This window comes from Oenanthe melanoleuca, chromosome 1 (assembly GCF_029582105.1).
Source record: "Oenanthe melanoleuca isolate GR-GAL-2019-014 chromosome 1, OMel1.0, whole genome shotgun sequence".
Taxonomy (NCBI): domain Eukaryota; kingdom Metazoa; phylum Chordata; class Aves; order Passeriformes; family Muscicapidae; genus Oenanthe; species Oenanthe melanoleuca.
The window spans coordinates 1,190,773-1,205,661 of NC_079333.1; the positions used below are offsets into that span (position 1 = coordinate 1,190,773).

Below are 14,889 nucleotides of genomic sequence, written 5' to 3' on the forward strand. Positions count from 1 at the left end.
GAAGGAGAGAGGGCTAAAATATTTTGACAGCTTCCATAAAGCATTCTCCCAGGCTGATCCTCTCCTAGGGCTTCCACCACATTGGCTGGGGCTTCTATGGGATTGCCACCAGCAAGGATTCCTGGCACAAACTCCAGGATGATCCAGAGGTCACTCCAGAGCCACCACTCCTGGAGAGCAGCCAGGTAATGTGTGCCCCCACTCCTGCCCTGAGAGGCTTGGGGTGCAGTGCCCACCACCAGCATGTGGCTGTGACAACTCTGGAAGGGGCTCTTACCTTTCACCAGGACTTTGGGGACTTTTGTGTGGCTGGCACAGAAGGCACTGTACAGCTTGAACCTGTCAGCATAGTACAGGAAGGATCCACCCAGGGAGAACAACACTTTCTGGGATTGAAAGGAAGAAAAGCATCAGTGAAAAGGCATTTAGTGACTCTGCCTTCAGCCAGCCCACCTGAAGCTTCCATCCAGCTTTTGGAGGACAGGACAATGCAGTTTTAGTGTGTTTGCACACCAAGGCATCACTGCTGGAGTGAGCCCAGAGGAGGTACCAGGATGATCAGAGGGATGGAGCAGCTCTGCTGGGAGGAAAGGCTGGTGAAGGAAGGAATTCTGCCCTGTGAGGATGGAAAAGCCCTGGCACAGGGTGCCCAGAGCAGCTGTGGCTGCCCCTGGATCCCTGGAAGTGTCCAAGGCCAGGCTGGATGGGGCTTGGAGTAACCTGGAACAGTGGAAGGGGTGGAACTGGGGGATCTTTCAGGTTCCTTCCACCCAAACCATTCTGTAACTCCATGATTCATCCACCACAAAACAGACCCAGCCCTGGTGTGTGGATTCAGCCTCTGCAATCAGCATCATCAGCCAGGAGCCATCCTGGAGGCAGCACTAACTGCACAGGGACTGGGCTCCCAGCTCCAGAGCTGCACTGTAAAGCCTCACTGACCTCAGCAATGGCCAGAGGGCACAGAGAGGATGGATGTGTCTGAGCCAGCAGTGGGTCAGGGCACTGAGCAGCTGCAAGCAACACCCATCCCTCACAAACACACCAAGGGCTTTACCTGCCTGGAAATGAGCTGGTGTTCAGTGTCAAACACAATCCCAAATGTCTTGGGAACCAGACAGCACCTGGTGAGGGGCTGAGACCACACGTGGGCAGCTCGGGGGCAGTGAGTGGGACAGGGGGAAGCAAACTGAGAACTGAAACCACAGAAGGCCACATTTCACCCCCTGCTTCCAGACAGGGCCCAGGGGCAGAACTGAAAGTGAGCTGGGTGCAGATTTATGGGAAGAGCTGGAAGCAGCAACACTCAGGAGATGGAGTTTTCTTTGGAAGGACTCCTCACTGGCACTCCTCTCTTCCAGCTCAGAGCACACAGGGGCCAGAGGAATTATTATTGTTGCTGTTATTATTATTATTATGACTACTATTATTACTCATTTACCAAGGTGAGTGCTGCTCAGAGCCAGAGTGGAATTCCCCAAAGGAAAAACATTCTATCATCTTCTTGCCATGCCTCCACTACTAGTATCACTGCATTAGACACTATATGAAATTTGTTTCCACATTTCCCTGGGTTTTAAATGAAGTTTACAGAGCTGCAGTTTACATTTCTACCTGTGAAGATGCACACCTGCTGAAAGCCAGAAGTATTTGCCACCATGGACTGAAAGTGGAAATGCAAAATTCCATGTATTGTTCTGATCTGTAGCCCCAGAGGGCTTCTGAACATGAGACTTGTCAGGACAAAGATTTTATGTAACTTTCCATTTCTAGCATTTCCTGACAGCTCAAGGCATGAAATCTGGCAGAAGGGCAAGAATAGAACCAAAAAGCACATGGTTTCTAGGGCTCTATATGGCTAAATGTAGCATAAACTACAGTTGCAGCAGGATAATTTTTCAGCAGCAACAGCATCAGTTGAAAATTCATCTTAAATGGAAGCAGATGCAGGTTTTTACATGAACCATGAGTGGCAGTGGTCAGAAAAATATGATGGAGAGTGTTAAAGGCCTCCTCAAAATTTAAACAATGAGAGAAAGTAAATGATGTGTTTTTAATATATAAAAGAAAACAATTATTACCTTAAATTGCTCAACTTTTTCAAGCTTTTCCAGGTCTGGAACCAGCCTTACTCCATCTTCCAGAGTTTTCAAGAACTCTACCTGGAATGCTACCATTTCAGTCAGATTCCCAAAGAGAACATCCAGCTAATAAAAGGAGAAAAAAAAATGCAGAAAGCTGAAAATATCACTTTGAGGCTAAATTCTGTTTTCTAGAGCTGCAGCAATTCTCAGTCCAGTCATATAATCAATGTGGTGTCAGGAAAAAACAAGCTGCAGCCATTACTGAGCAGCACCTTGATGCTCTACTTAATCCATTATTTGAAAAAATGGAATTCAGTGAAATTAATTTCAGACAAACAAGCCCAGCTGGGTGGGCAGAGTGGAGGGGCATGCAAAAGCTCTCTGGCAAAAAGACAAGCAAAGGTCAACATACCTCATCTGGTGTGAGGAAAGTTTCTTTTTGTAGAGGCTTCAGGTATCTCTCCATCAGACAATTTAAGTCCTAAAAATTCAGAAAAAGATTCCATGTTGGTCCCTCACACTGCCTCTGCATATTTACTGGGGTGGCAAATGACACTTACCTAATCTGAGAATCTTTCCTTTTTACACACAGCACAAAATAGCTGGATTTCACACAGTTTAGGACAGGAAAAGGAAACATTTACACATTTCTGGTAACAAAATCAGTACCAGATCTCAGTGAGCAGTAACTGCACACCAGCTCAGGCATTTCAGAAGGAAAACAGCCCAGCCTTAGGAAGGCCTTGTTTCAGTGGGTCAGTGCCATTTCAGGCCCAGACTGCAGAGGTGAGTGCAGGGCACCCAGCCACAGACACGAGGCACAGCCTGGAGCAGCAGAGATTCGCAGGGCTCTGCAGGGCCTCACCTTGACGTAGGTGCGCTCGGTCTCCAGCAGCTCACAGATGACTTTCCTCAGCTTGTCCGCGTCCGTCAGCTGCCTCATGGTGCTCAGCTGGGGCCCTGCACAGTCCTGGGGGGGAGCACTGCAGTCAGAGGGGTTCATCTCATGCAGACTGCGGCAGAAAGCTGCGACCTGCTCTGTGCTCTTCGGAGAGAAGGGAGAGGAGAGAGCAGAGGTAATACCGGGAATAAGAGCCACAGGAACTGTGGGGCTGGGGAGGGCTTGCAGCTCAGCAGCTGCAGCTTGGGGACTTTTCAACAGGAAGGAGTGTCTATCCTGTCTCTCTGTGACTGGGGATAAATGAAAAAAAAAAAAAAAAAAAAAATAGAGTTGCCGAATTCAAATTAACTGAAGTGCTGTTCAACTCCATTCCTGGTTTCAGACATGTGAATTTTAATCCAGGCTCGTCCAACTTAAGATTGACAAACTCACAGAGAGGCCCGAGAATTGGGAACCAAAAATGCCTGTGCAAACAAAACACACACCCCAGCCCCTGCCAGTTCCCCAGTTGGGGCTGCAGCAGTCCTGTGAACAGCTCTGCTGACACAGGCAGAAACCACTCAGGCTGGGCTTTGGGGAAGCAGAGCCTCCCAGCTAAAGCCCCTCCAGGCTCCAAGCACAAGCTCCTTGGGAAAGCTGCTGTATCCCTGAGCTGTGTCTGGAAATGTGCCTCACAGGGTGAACTTCTTCCCCATAAGTGCCATTTCCCAGAGCTGCTTTCTTTAATATTTAATCAGCTGCCTATATAAAAAGCCAGTTATCCTCACTTCACCCCCTTGTGTTAGATCATTTCCTCACATCTTTCATTACACTGAAGAGTTTGGAGCAGGAATAGTCTCTGGTGTCAGTGACGACAGCCCCAGGCTTCCAGGACTGCCAAGGCAGCCGTGGGCTCTCTCCATCCCTCCCAGAGACCTGGAGGGAGAAGAGCTGCTCCAGCAACCACACCTGATAATCCTGCCAGAGATCTCAACCCAGGTCCAGTGATTTCCCAGCACTGCCTCCACAGCCCCCCAGCTCAGGAATTTCCCCATGGAAAGGATGGCCAGGCACTGGCTCCCAGAGAGGTTTGGAATTCCCATCCCTGGAGGTGTCCAAGGAACTCCTGGATGTGGCATTCAGTCCCTCTGGGCTGGGTGACAAGGTGGGGTTTGGCACAGGTGGGACTCCATGGTCTCAGGTGTTCTCCAACACGGGTAATTCTGTGAAACAACTGACCCAAAACCAGCCTGTTCAACCAGAGAAATGCAAAGAGAACAGAGGAGAAAAAAACTAAAAGAGAGAGAAAATAAAGCACATCCTCACCTTGCAATTTGGAGACAAAGATCTGCCCCTGGGACATCACTTCACTCCCACCCACTGGTAGTTGTGATCTCCATGTTTTTTTAAGCCATGCAGTCTGCTCACACAGAGTCATTGCCTCTCCATGCACCTACAATCCATGTTAGGACAAGGAAGGATTTCCAACTCCTTTCCTTAGAGGGCTCTTGGGGCTGCAAATGCTCCCCTGAGGTCACACTGCACAGCACATGAGATCATTACACAAAGGAGCATTTTCTTCAGGACACAAGTGTAAAAGCCAGGAACTCATTGTAAGTGGCTGTCTATACATAAATGCCTTTTGGACACACTTCATCACAGGAAAAATATTCACCTTCAGTTTCTGAGGTTTAACTCAGATGTGGGAGAAATGAAAAATATTGCAAGTTGAGGACAGGAGGCAGCAGTGAGCTGGACCAGCCCATCTCCAAGTCCCTGCTCCTGGCATGTGTCACTGAGATTTGAGATTTATTAGCCTTAATTATTCAATAATTCCTGTTATTTCCCAGTAAGGTCCCACCTATACTTGCTGTGCTTTTAACTATAAAGCACACCCAAACTTTTAGGATAGCTCTGTATCAGATTTCAGCAGGTGTGACCTTGATCCCAACAGCCCCAAATCCACCAAGGGCAGCAGGTGAAAGCCTGGCTCCAGCACAGGTTCAAACACCTTCCCAAATCCCCTGCTCTGCTGGGAAGGCACAGAGAACTGGCAGCTCAGAAATGACAATCTGAGCCTGCAGAGACCCAGGGCAGGCAAGGTTTGCTCAGCAATGTTTGGCTTTGTTAGCACTACTCAAGGCAAATGTGTCCAGTGTTGTTTTGCTTTAAGATCCAAATGTACATATAAAACCAGTTCTAATGCATAAAGCACAATCTGGACTCAAACCCCAAAACAAACCAAGTGTTTTAAGCAGTTGCTGCCTGCAGCCCTGCAGACCCTGTGCACGCTCCTGCAGGGAAAGATGGGTCACCCAGAAAGAGAGTGAGAATCTGCTCTGGGCGTGAAACACCAGCTCAGCACTGAATTGGAATAACTCAGGGAGGCATGTGCTGTGCCCCAGCAGGAGCAGCTCCACCCATATGGCAGGAAGGAAGTGTGGAGGACTTCCCAAAGCCTTATCTCCACTGGTGCACGCTGAATAAACTGCCCGAGGGCTGCACCACACCAGCCCTGCCCCAACCTCCTGGGAACAGCCCCTATCACACACCCACACTCTGGGACACAGCCTCCAGCCAGTCATCTTCACAAGCCTGTTCTGCCTGTCCACTCAGCAAACAGCTGAGCTGTGGGAAGCTGTCCCAAGGTGCCTCCTCAAGGCTGAGGGCTCCTGGCAACCACAGAGCCCTGGCAAGTGATTAGGACTTGCTGAACTTTGTATTCTTAGTCAAGGGATATAAAGCATTGGCTGTGCATATATAACCCTTCAGACATAAACCACTGACCAAGTCTGGGACTAGAGCAGATCCAGCTGCACCTAAGTCCCTCTGAATTTAGCAGTTCAGAGGGTCCTTTCTGACCCTCATCCCTCAACGAGAGGTTGCAGTAACCAACCAAGTGAGCCTCACCACCAAGCCTTGTTAAGCCACCATCATACTGACCAGCAAACTTGGTTACCTTATCAGTCCATACCAATAAAAATATTGCTTCTCTCCTAGAACTGAAATGCATGACTCCAGCTGCAAAAACTGCTGTGCTTCATCTCCAAGCACAATCCTGTCTACCCAGTATTCCCTTTAAAAAATCCATTTCCAGACACAAAGCAGATTCACACTGCACATGGGGGCTTCAGGGCACAGCTATTTTGTTGAAAACTCTCAAGCAGATTTCACAAAAACCTCTCTGTCCCCATTTTCCCAAGGAAAGTGGATAGAGTAGGGAAGGTCTTGAAGAGAAACAGATCCCTTTATCTCCCTGCACCAGCTCTGCCAGTGGTGACAATGACAGCTCTAAACCAGGATTTCTCTAGGAGAATTACAGCATCACACTTCAGACACAATCCTGCAGGCAATCCCTTCAAACAGGCTGAAAATGACACTGAGGGCAGCCACAACTGGGCTGGAAAGTGGAGTTCACAAACATTAACCCCTGCTCGGGAAGGGCTCAGCACAGGAGCCAAGCTCACATCCTTCCCATGGAGAGGATGAAGGACATTCTCAGCACGGGGCTGCTGCCACAGCAGAGAGCTTTGGCTGCCCAGTAGTGCTGGGCCATTTCCTCCTGTGTTTGCCATGCAAAGCCATCCAGGTGCCCGGGATCCGGCAGCCCTGGAACAGCACAGCACACTCCAAGCAGCAGTGCCTGCCCAAACAAAGCCAGGCAATCTGCATCCTCGCAGCCCTGCCGGCAAGCAGGAGCCTCTGCAGGGCACACACGCTGCAGCTCAGCCTGCAGTTCGGAACCTGCCAGTTCCCCTGCGTGCCGGCTCTGAGCCCATCCCCTCGGTCTGCTCACCAGGTACAGCATTCGGAACAGCGAGTCCCCGTCCCTGCCGGCGCTCTCGCTCCGCAGCCTCCGGCTCCCCCTCCAGAGCGCCGACATGGCCGGAGCGCAGCGCTGCGGGGCCGTCAGCGAGCGGAGCCGCGCATCCCCGGCAGCGCCCCCCGAGCGGATCCCGGCACCCCGGGATGCTCCCCGCTCCTCCCCGGTACCCCGGGATGCTCCCCGGCACCCCGAGCGGCTCCTCGCTCCTCCCAGGCACCCTGAGCTGCCCCCCGCTCCTCCCGGGTACCTCGGGATGCTCTCCGCCTCCTCCCAGGCTGCTCCCCGCCTGCTCCTCCTGGGTACCCCAGGCTGCTCCCCGCTCCTCCCACGCTGTTCCCCGCTCCTCCCGGGATGCTCTCCTGCTCCTCCGAGACACCTCGGCTGCTCCCCGCTCCTCCCGGGTACCCCGGGATGCTCTCCCGCTCCTCCCGGGCTGCTGTCCCGCTCCTCCCCGCTCCTCCTGGGCACTCCCGGCTGCTCTCCCCGGTGTGAGCGGGCAGGGCAGTGCCCACTCCCTGCCATCACTGCCCTCCCGGGCCCTCTGCTCACCGCATCCGCGGGGTCCCGGGCCGGCCGAGGCGGGAGCCGGGCGCTGCTGCGGGAGGCAGCTCCGGCAGAGCGAGGGAACGCAGCCGGGGAGCAGCAGCGATAGCGGCGAGCTGAGCAGGCTGCGAGCGGAATACCAAACAGGGCAAGGCACACGGCACCCAATGAAAGGAACTTAAAAGAGCCCGTTCTGCCGCTGGGAAAGCGACCCCGCAAATCCCCCTTTTAATCCTTCCACGTCTACTGCAACACACTGAAGGTTTGGAGACTTATGCAGGTCTCGAGTAATTCTGCAGAGAGCAGCCGACCTACTTTTCTCGGGAAAAATCCCTCCAAGTGGCACAGGCGTGCACACACAGAGCCCATCAGCCACGCTCCCCCAGGCACCGCTGCTGCCAGGTAACCGGCATTTACTGCCACATGTCTGCAATTAAAACCGGGAGAAACCGGTGTCCTGCAGTAATTGTAACTGGTGACACTTCCTACAATACATCCCCAATTGAATTCGAAGGACCACGACAGGAAAAGAAAATACACAAAGACTCATTTTGAGGCTCACTACAGCACCTATTTTAGCCTTTGGCAACCTGCAACATCAGGAATTCATACACTTAATTTACTGGGTACCCCCTTGGTACCTCAATATTGAAAAGGCCAAAATAATCAGGTCACCACAGGGGCAAGTAACCACTGAAGAAATTACTCTGGTATGAAATGTTTCTGATGTTCTGTTGAACAGAGGCTGACAGAGGGGCATGTCCCCCGTTTCACAAACAGCCTGAAATTCAGTGCTAGATGAAAACAAGCCTGAAAACGTGGCAAAGAGCAGGTTTTCCTTTCCCTCCTCTTTTCCCTCCCAGCTCTCTCTTCCCCTTGGCTCCTACATTAAATGGGGACAGAAAAGGAAGCCACAAGTCCACCCCAGAGCAAAAACAACTTGTAGAAAACCCCAGGCCAGGGCCAGTTGCATGGCTTAAGGAAAAGGGTTGCACCTGGAAAGCACCCTGCTTGCCACCCTTCACATAGATGTCATCCCAAGAGATAAGAGGGTGAAATCAGATATGAAGTGAGTCCAGGGAACAACAGCTATCACACACCACTGACACCTCAACCCACCTTGGAGAAGGGTTTCCAGTATTTTACCAGAACAGACACAGACCTCATCTTCCCTTATTCCATCTAATGGAGTCATTACTTTGACAAAAGCAATGCAGAAGAAAGCTTTGGGATATACATAAAACAGGCTTCTCAGCTAAAGGAGGAATCCTCAGAGCTCCTGCTGCACCTCCAAATCCTTCAGCATCCCCACAGCTCGGAGGGTTTTGCAGATTAAGAAGAAAAAGCACTACTCCTAAGGAAACACACACCCACGTGCACACATGCTGGGCTGGGGGAAGGGGCAGAGGCAGCTGCAGCCATGAGGAGGAGGAAGAGGGGGAGGGAGGACACATTCCAGTGCCTCCTGTGTCACACAGCCCCCTGCCAGCTGCCTGGCAAAGGCAGAAGGGACCAAGGCCAGCTTTGGGTGGGATTTCCCCCCACTTACCTTCACACAAAGCCTGTGCTACGAGAGCAGATGAACACGGGCTGTGAGCACCTTGCTGCTCTCCTCTTCCCATCAATCATTAATGCTGCTCTAGCATCTCTGCTGCCTGGAGAGCCAGGGAGCTTCCTGGGGAAGCTGGGAGCTGTCCCTCTCTGCAGTGATCCCTGGCATGGATGGAGCCCTGCCCCAGGACACCCCAAGGGCTATTTTGGGATCTCCAGCTCCTAACGCTGCCTCTGTGCTGGGAGGAGGGGAGCTCTGCATTTAGCTGGGGAGCTCTGATGCTGGTAAAATAGGAGCATTCCCCTGCTGACCAAGGTGAATGGGTGGGAGTGCTCCTGCCCTGCTGCAGCCAAGAAGGGCAGAAAAACAAGGGAAGTCTTCCCAGAGCTCCACCATCCACAGCTGGAAGCTGTGGCAGCGATGGGATAAAGGGGAACGTGGCACCAGGGCAGAGCCTTCCCCTTGCCATGTACAGAAATAACTAACCCCTGTGAAACAGCCCTGAGGACACCACCTTAATCTTCTGTGCCATAATCCCAGGAGCATGGAAAGGTGTGGGAGTGCATGGACAGGAAAACATCTTTGTTTTCCTCCTCGCTGTCTGTGACTTGCCATGGGAAAACACACATTGCAAGAATCCCTCCCCCCATGCACACCAGCTTTCCCAAGCACACAGAAAAGCCAAGGGGTCAGGAAAACCCTCAGCTGAGCTTTTGTTCTTCCCCACTACCATATACTGGAATTTTCCACAGGCATTGCAGAATAATTTGGGGGTTTCTACATTCAACAAGGAAGACACTGAGTACAGAGCACAGACAGCAGCATCCCTGAGATTGCCAAACTGAGTAGGTTAGATATACACTATTTATTTGTGGGAGAACATTTCAAGCAGTTTGAAACAGGGAAAAAAAAAAAAAGCCTCACTCCCTTTCACCCCACACAAATATAGAGACATATTTCTGTATCTCAAAAGGAAACACTCAGTGATGTCAACATTTCATTGCCAGACAGGCAGAAGCTCCTCCTGCTGGAAACCAGGGCTCTTTAGAGTTGGGAGTTACTCCTCCAGAAGGGAATATTAAGCATTAAAGCTGCTAACACCCATTTCTCAGTTTGACTAAATCTGCTGAGCTGCAGAGCTAATCGGGTAATCCTTATGCCTTGTGCAGGCAATTACAGCTCTGAGCATCCAGCAGACAAGGGGCAAAACCCCCCAGCCTGTGGCACAGCTCAGCAACAGAAAGCCCTGGAAAACCCATGGGGAGCACTGATTCCCCAGCAGCCACGTGCTGTGCTCACTGCTCCAGCACAGCTTCCTTTGACAGAACAGACTCTGCTCAGAGCATATGAAAATCCCACATATTTACAGTTAGAAATCCCAAAATATCAACAAACACCTCCACTTACTAAAGAAGAAATTTACAGTTAAAAACCACAAACTATCAACAAACATCTCCACTTACTAAAGAAGAAATTATTTGTACTTACAAGAAAAAGTTCCTCAGTAAAAGCTGGAAACAAATTGTATGAGCAATCACCTTCTCTGCAAGCATTTAATGTTTTCCCATATCTAACTTCCACTGTCTGGCTATCAAGGACAAAACTCCAGGCTAGAGTGACACAAGGGATCAGGAAACAAGAGGCCAAGGTCTTTTCCTTCCTTTCTCTGCAGCAAGGGACCAGCCCAGAACTCACTACAATACAGCTTGGTTAAAAAAGAAGAGAGAAAACATGCACGGAGGGAAAACACCAACAAACTGAGATCTAACTCTCATTAGACCATTAACTGTGAAGAAAACCAGCTGTAAACTCTCAGCATCACCTCTATCACACATACCTAAAAGCAATCAAGATAATCTTGCTGCATTGTGCCTCAGAGGCCACCGATCATCACCTACTGTCACCACCGACACTGTGGAACCGTCCCTTAATCAATGGCAATTAGCAACCCATTTGCACAAGCTCTTAGCAATAACTGGAGAGTTTTGCTTCAGTTTGAGCTAGATTGGCTATGATTACTTTAGAAAGCTGCAGGGATCGATGCTATTGCTTTAAGGAAATTCAGTTTAACTCACATTTGCCCTAAGCCTAGCAATCAAGAAAGAATGAGAAATCCTAATAATCCACATGGTTTAGTGGAGCTGCTCTGGGGATGAGGTTGATGAACCAGCCCAGTTACAAACTGTGTGGGGACATTATCCCAGGGAACTGCAGATGTGAACCCACCCTGCGAAAAGGACACGAATCTTGCTGAAGAGGCAGCGGGTGACTGCCAGAACCAAAGCCATGGCTTGCTCCATTCAGGATCATCCCTAAAAACATTCACAGTAAAAGGAGTGTTTTCCCGGGAAAGGTGCTGCTCTCCCTGCCAGGTGAAAGTTGAAGCTCCTCACCTTGCTCATCTTCTCGGCCTCGTCCGACGACTCCAGGTCCTGCGCCTCCACCTCCTCCGGGGCCGCCTCGGAGGTGTCGGGGTCACTGCAGAGGGAGTGCCCTGCCGGGAGCAACACGGCTGTGAAAGCACGGCCACAGCCCCCACAGCCCCCACAGCCCCCAGCTGCAACCACAGAGCTCCCAGGGGTCTTGGCTTGCAATGCAGGATGTGACCCAAAGTACGTGTTCTGTCACCATCTGTTAAACCAGGTGGGACAGTGCTCTTTGTCTTCCCACAGCCCATCCTCCCTCCAGGAGATATCTCCTGTTAATGGCCACTGAGTCCCAGGGCATGACTGATAAAATTCCATCATCCCACTAGGAGATGCTCCAGCCAGGGGAGCAGCCAAGCCTTTCCTACCCAGATAAAAACTGACATTCTGGACACCAAGGCACCTTCTTTCCACTGGATTCCAGAGGAAAACCAGACCTTTGCACATCATCCCTGGAGCTTCAGAGGAAACTGCACCTTCTCCAGGAGCACTGCTCCAGCTGAACCACATCTGCCCCTGCAGGAGGATGCAGCCACCATTGAATGGGACTGTGCCAACACCCTGACTGACTGACGGGTGTCAGCTTGGATTCTGACTCTGGCAGGGCTGGGATTGTTCTGTGTAATACTGCATTGCTATTTTAATTTTCCTAGTACAGAACTGTTATTCCTAATTCCCATATCTTTGCCTGAGAGCTCCTTGATTTCAAAATGATAATTTGGAGGGAGGGGGTTTACATTCTCCATTTCAAGAGAGGCTCCTGCCTTTATTGGCAGACACTTGTCTTTCAAACCAAGACACCATGGAACACGAACACATTCCAACAAGAGGTTTTGCCAGAGGCACCCAGTGACCTCTGAGGAGGGCTGGCAGCACAGCTTTAAGGACAGGTGTAAAAACAAACAGGTTATGACCAGACATCATTTCACTGGCAACTACAGATCTAGAGATAAGGCTAAAATGTCACATTGAAATTCTGACATGCAGCATTCATTGCTTGGCTGGTGAGCAGTGCCAAGGACCTTTCCACCCCAGTGGTTTCACGTGGGAAGAGTGGCATGCAGCCCCTGGTGCTGGCCAGCCAGCCCTGCCTCACGTGGGACATGGTGATTCCACTGCCTGCATTTCTGCCCTGACACACTCACTGAGGAAACAAACCCAGATCTAGATGTTTTCAGGACTCAGGACCCCACCTTCAGCTGCTGTTCAGGCAAGCTTTTAGACCCCATTATTAAAGATAATTTGCATGACTACAAAAGATTTCCCACTTTGTTATGTCCAGAGATAATCTGAAAAAGCCAGACTTCAGAAACCTGGAAATAACTTCAGAACACATTCTGCACACTGGGATGGAGCCAAGTTGGGCATTGATGAAATGGAAAAGACATAAAAGGTAGCTCAGTGATCAGGGCCCTCTTCCAAAAATATAGGGTTTACCTTAGAAAAAGATGTGCCTGGAGGGGTTGTTTGGCAACATAGAATCTACTTGAAACGCTTTTTCTGTAAGAAGTTTGGTTTTCTGAGCCTTGCCCAAATCTCACTATCAGCTTTCTGCTCTCCCTATTAAGGTGTGAAACAGAATCCTTAAGGAGTCCATTTAAAAAACGAGAGAAAATAAGTGCTATGTGCCTTGTGTGGGGCAGTCTGTGTTTTTCCCCTGCAATTGATTTCCCTTCTCAAGCTGTGTGAAATGCACCTTGCAGCTCTTTCTCACCCCAAACCAAGGCAATAATATTTGTTCATACTACTTTTAAGCCACCCCTTTTTCTTTTCCTGTCAAAGCCCCATTTAACCCATTTCCTGCACTCTCAGGCAGCAGACAGGAATCTTTCACTGGAGCAGACACCCAGCACGTGTGCTCAGGCTGCTCCTGATGCCTTTGGCCACCAGGGAGCTGAGCAGGTTTATCTGCTGCTGGTTAAATGCAATCAGAGCAATAAAGCTGCACGTTCCTGCCCGTTAATACCTCCCAGTTACCGTCCCACTTCTGTCAGGATCGTTCCATCACCTGCTTTTTGCCCTGGGAATCCTTATTTAGCTCTGCCAGCAGAATCTGCTGCTTTGCTTCCTCCTGACCACTGCCATTTGCTGCCTTCGTGGGCCATGAAGGAGTTAGAAGGGGAAATCCAAAAAAGCAGCAGGAAAAGGGGGTCAAATCCCTGCAGCCCCAGGGAGGTCACAGGAGCCCTGGGCTGCCTCAGCAGTGTGGTACCTGTGACAGTGTGACAATGCCCATTAAATAACTCCACTTGTGGATAAACCAGCACAATAGAAGGAAGTCTTCTATCACTGGAGCAAAGCTGCTGGGACTTAAAGGCCTGGAGAATCATGGAAAGCTTCAGCACCAGCCCAGCACTTGGCTAGAATTTTCCACAACAGCTGCTTCCAGTTTGCAGGGCTGGTGTCACTCAAGGTTTTAATGAGACTTCCACAATGTGTGGTACCTCTCCTAAAGCCTCCTTCTTGCTGCCAGGCTATGTATTTATTTATTATTATTTATATATTTATTTCAAGGCAGTGGGAATAAATATCCTGAGCAAGCTCTGCCAGCTGCAGCACAAAGCTCCAAGTGTGCACCCTGCAAAGCCAAAATACAAACCAGGAATCCTGCACTTCAGTGCCTAAGCTTCAAAAAACACCCCACTGTCATCTATTTGGGCAGTTTATCAGCAGCTCCCTTAATCCAAATGCTGCCAGGGGATGGCCCTGCTACGACAACAGAATATCTTGCTGAAGAGGCTCTGTCATTAAATGCATAATTTTTGATAGGAGTTGTTAGGGAATGGATTAAAATTTTATTTATTTATTTTAATAAAGGTGACATTTCACCTATAAATCTGCAGTAAAACAGGTGAGTATGTACTTTTTTCTTCCCTGCAGAAGAATTCTGGCTAGCTCTGAAGCACTGTGAAAGGAGTTTGTGCCCTGGAGCTGGGAAGGAGGGATTTCCATGGGGAAATTTGGGAACACCAGCCTTGCCTCCTGCAGGTCCAGTGTGGCCACCAGAGGGCGAGGCAGCACCGCAGCAATTTGGGGAATTTGGGATGAAAAATGCAATCTTATACCAAACCCTCGGGTGGCTGCTGCAGAAAGTGCCCCAGAATTGTTACATCAAGCACTGAATGAGAACAGTGCTACAGAAAATCTGAAATCAGCTGTCAGCCTCAAGAAAATACCCCTGAAGAACTTGGGGTCACTGGTGGCCTCAGCTGGTCCTGAAATCCAAGCAGAACGGGCAGGCAGAACACTCCTGCTGGGGAGGGGACACAGACCCCACTGATCCTTTTAGGCAATAAGGAAAACCTGTTCTGGGGCTCCAGACAGAGCCAGAGCTAATCCTCCTCAGCCAAATTTATGCAGGCTGTGTTAGCAGGAGAGAAACCAGAGCCAGGAAAAGCAGTAAGAGATGAAAGGAACAGAACTTGTGGCTCTGCTAAGGCAGTGCAGTTCCACAGGGAAAGCATCCATCGTGCCCAGGATGGCAGTTCTCACATCAATCAGAGATATAAAACCCAAGGTCACTTCCAGAATAACCTGTTAAGCAAACACAGTGAAGTAACCACGGCCACAGAGCTGAT

At 50.2% G+C, this 14,889-nt stretch overlaps 1 protein-coding gene across 6 annotated transcripts in view; it reads right to left on the minus strand.

The window, feature by feature from the left end:
* TIAM1 (TIAM Rac1 associated GEF 1) overlaps positions 1 to 14,889 on the minus strand; it is a 147,001-nt gene that overhangs the window by 7,923 nt on the left and 124,189 nt on the right. For 4 of the 6 annotated variants that reach the window (XM_056497143.1, XM_056497176.1, XM_056497166.1 and 1 more), the window contains 5 exons: positions 11,279 to 11,379; positions 2,950 to 3,129; positions 2,497 to 2,565; positions 2,082 to 2,207; positions 278 to 386 (listed from right to left, as the gene is read on the minus strand). In XM_056497143.1, the coding sequence (XP_056353118.1) occupies positions 278 to 386; positions 2,082 to 2,207; positions 2,497 to 2,565; positions 2,950 to 3,129; positions 11,279 to 11,379 (585 nt within the window). Of the gene's footprint in view, positions 1 to 277; positions 387 to 2,081; positions 2,208 to 2,496; positions 2,566 to 2,949; positions 3,130 to 10,373; positions 10,445 to 11,278; positions 11,380 to 14,889 lie in introns of those variants that run through there. The other 2 variants (XM_056497159.1, XM_056497185.1) reach the window with 2 other exon arrangements.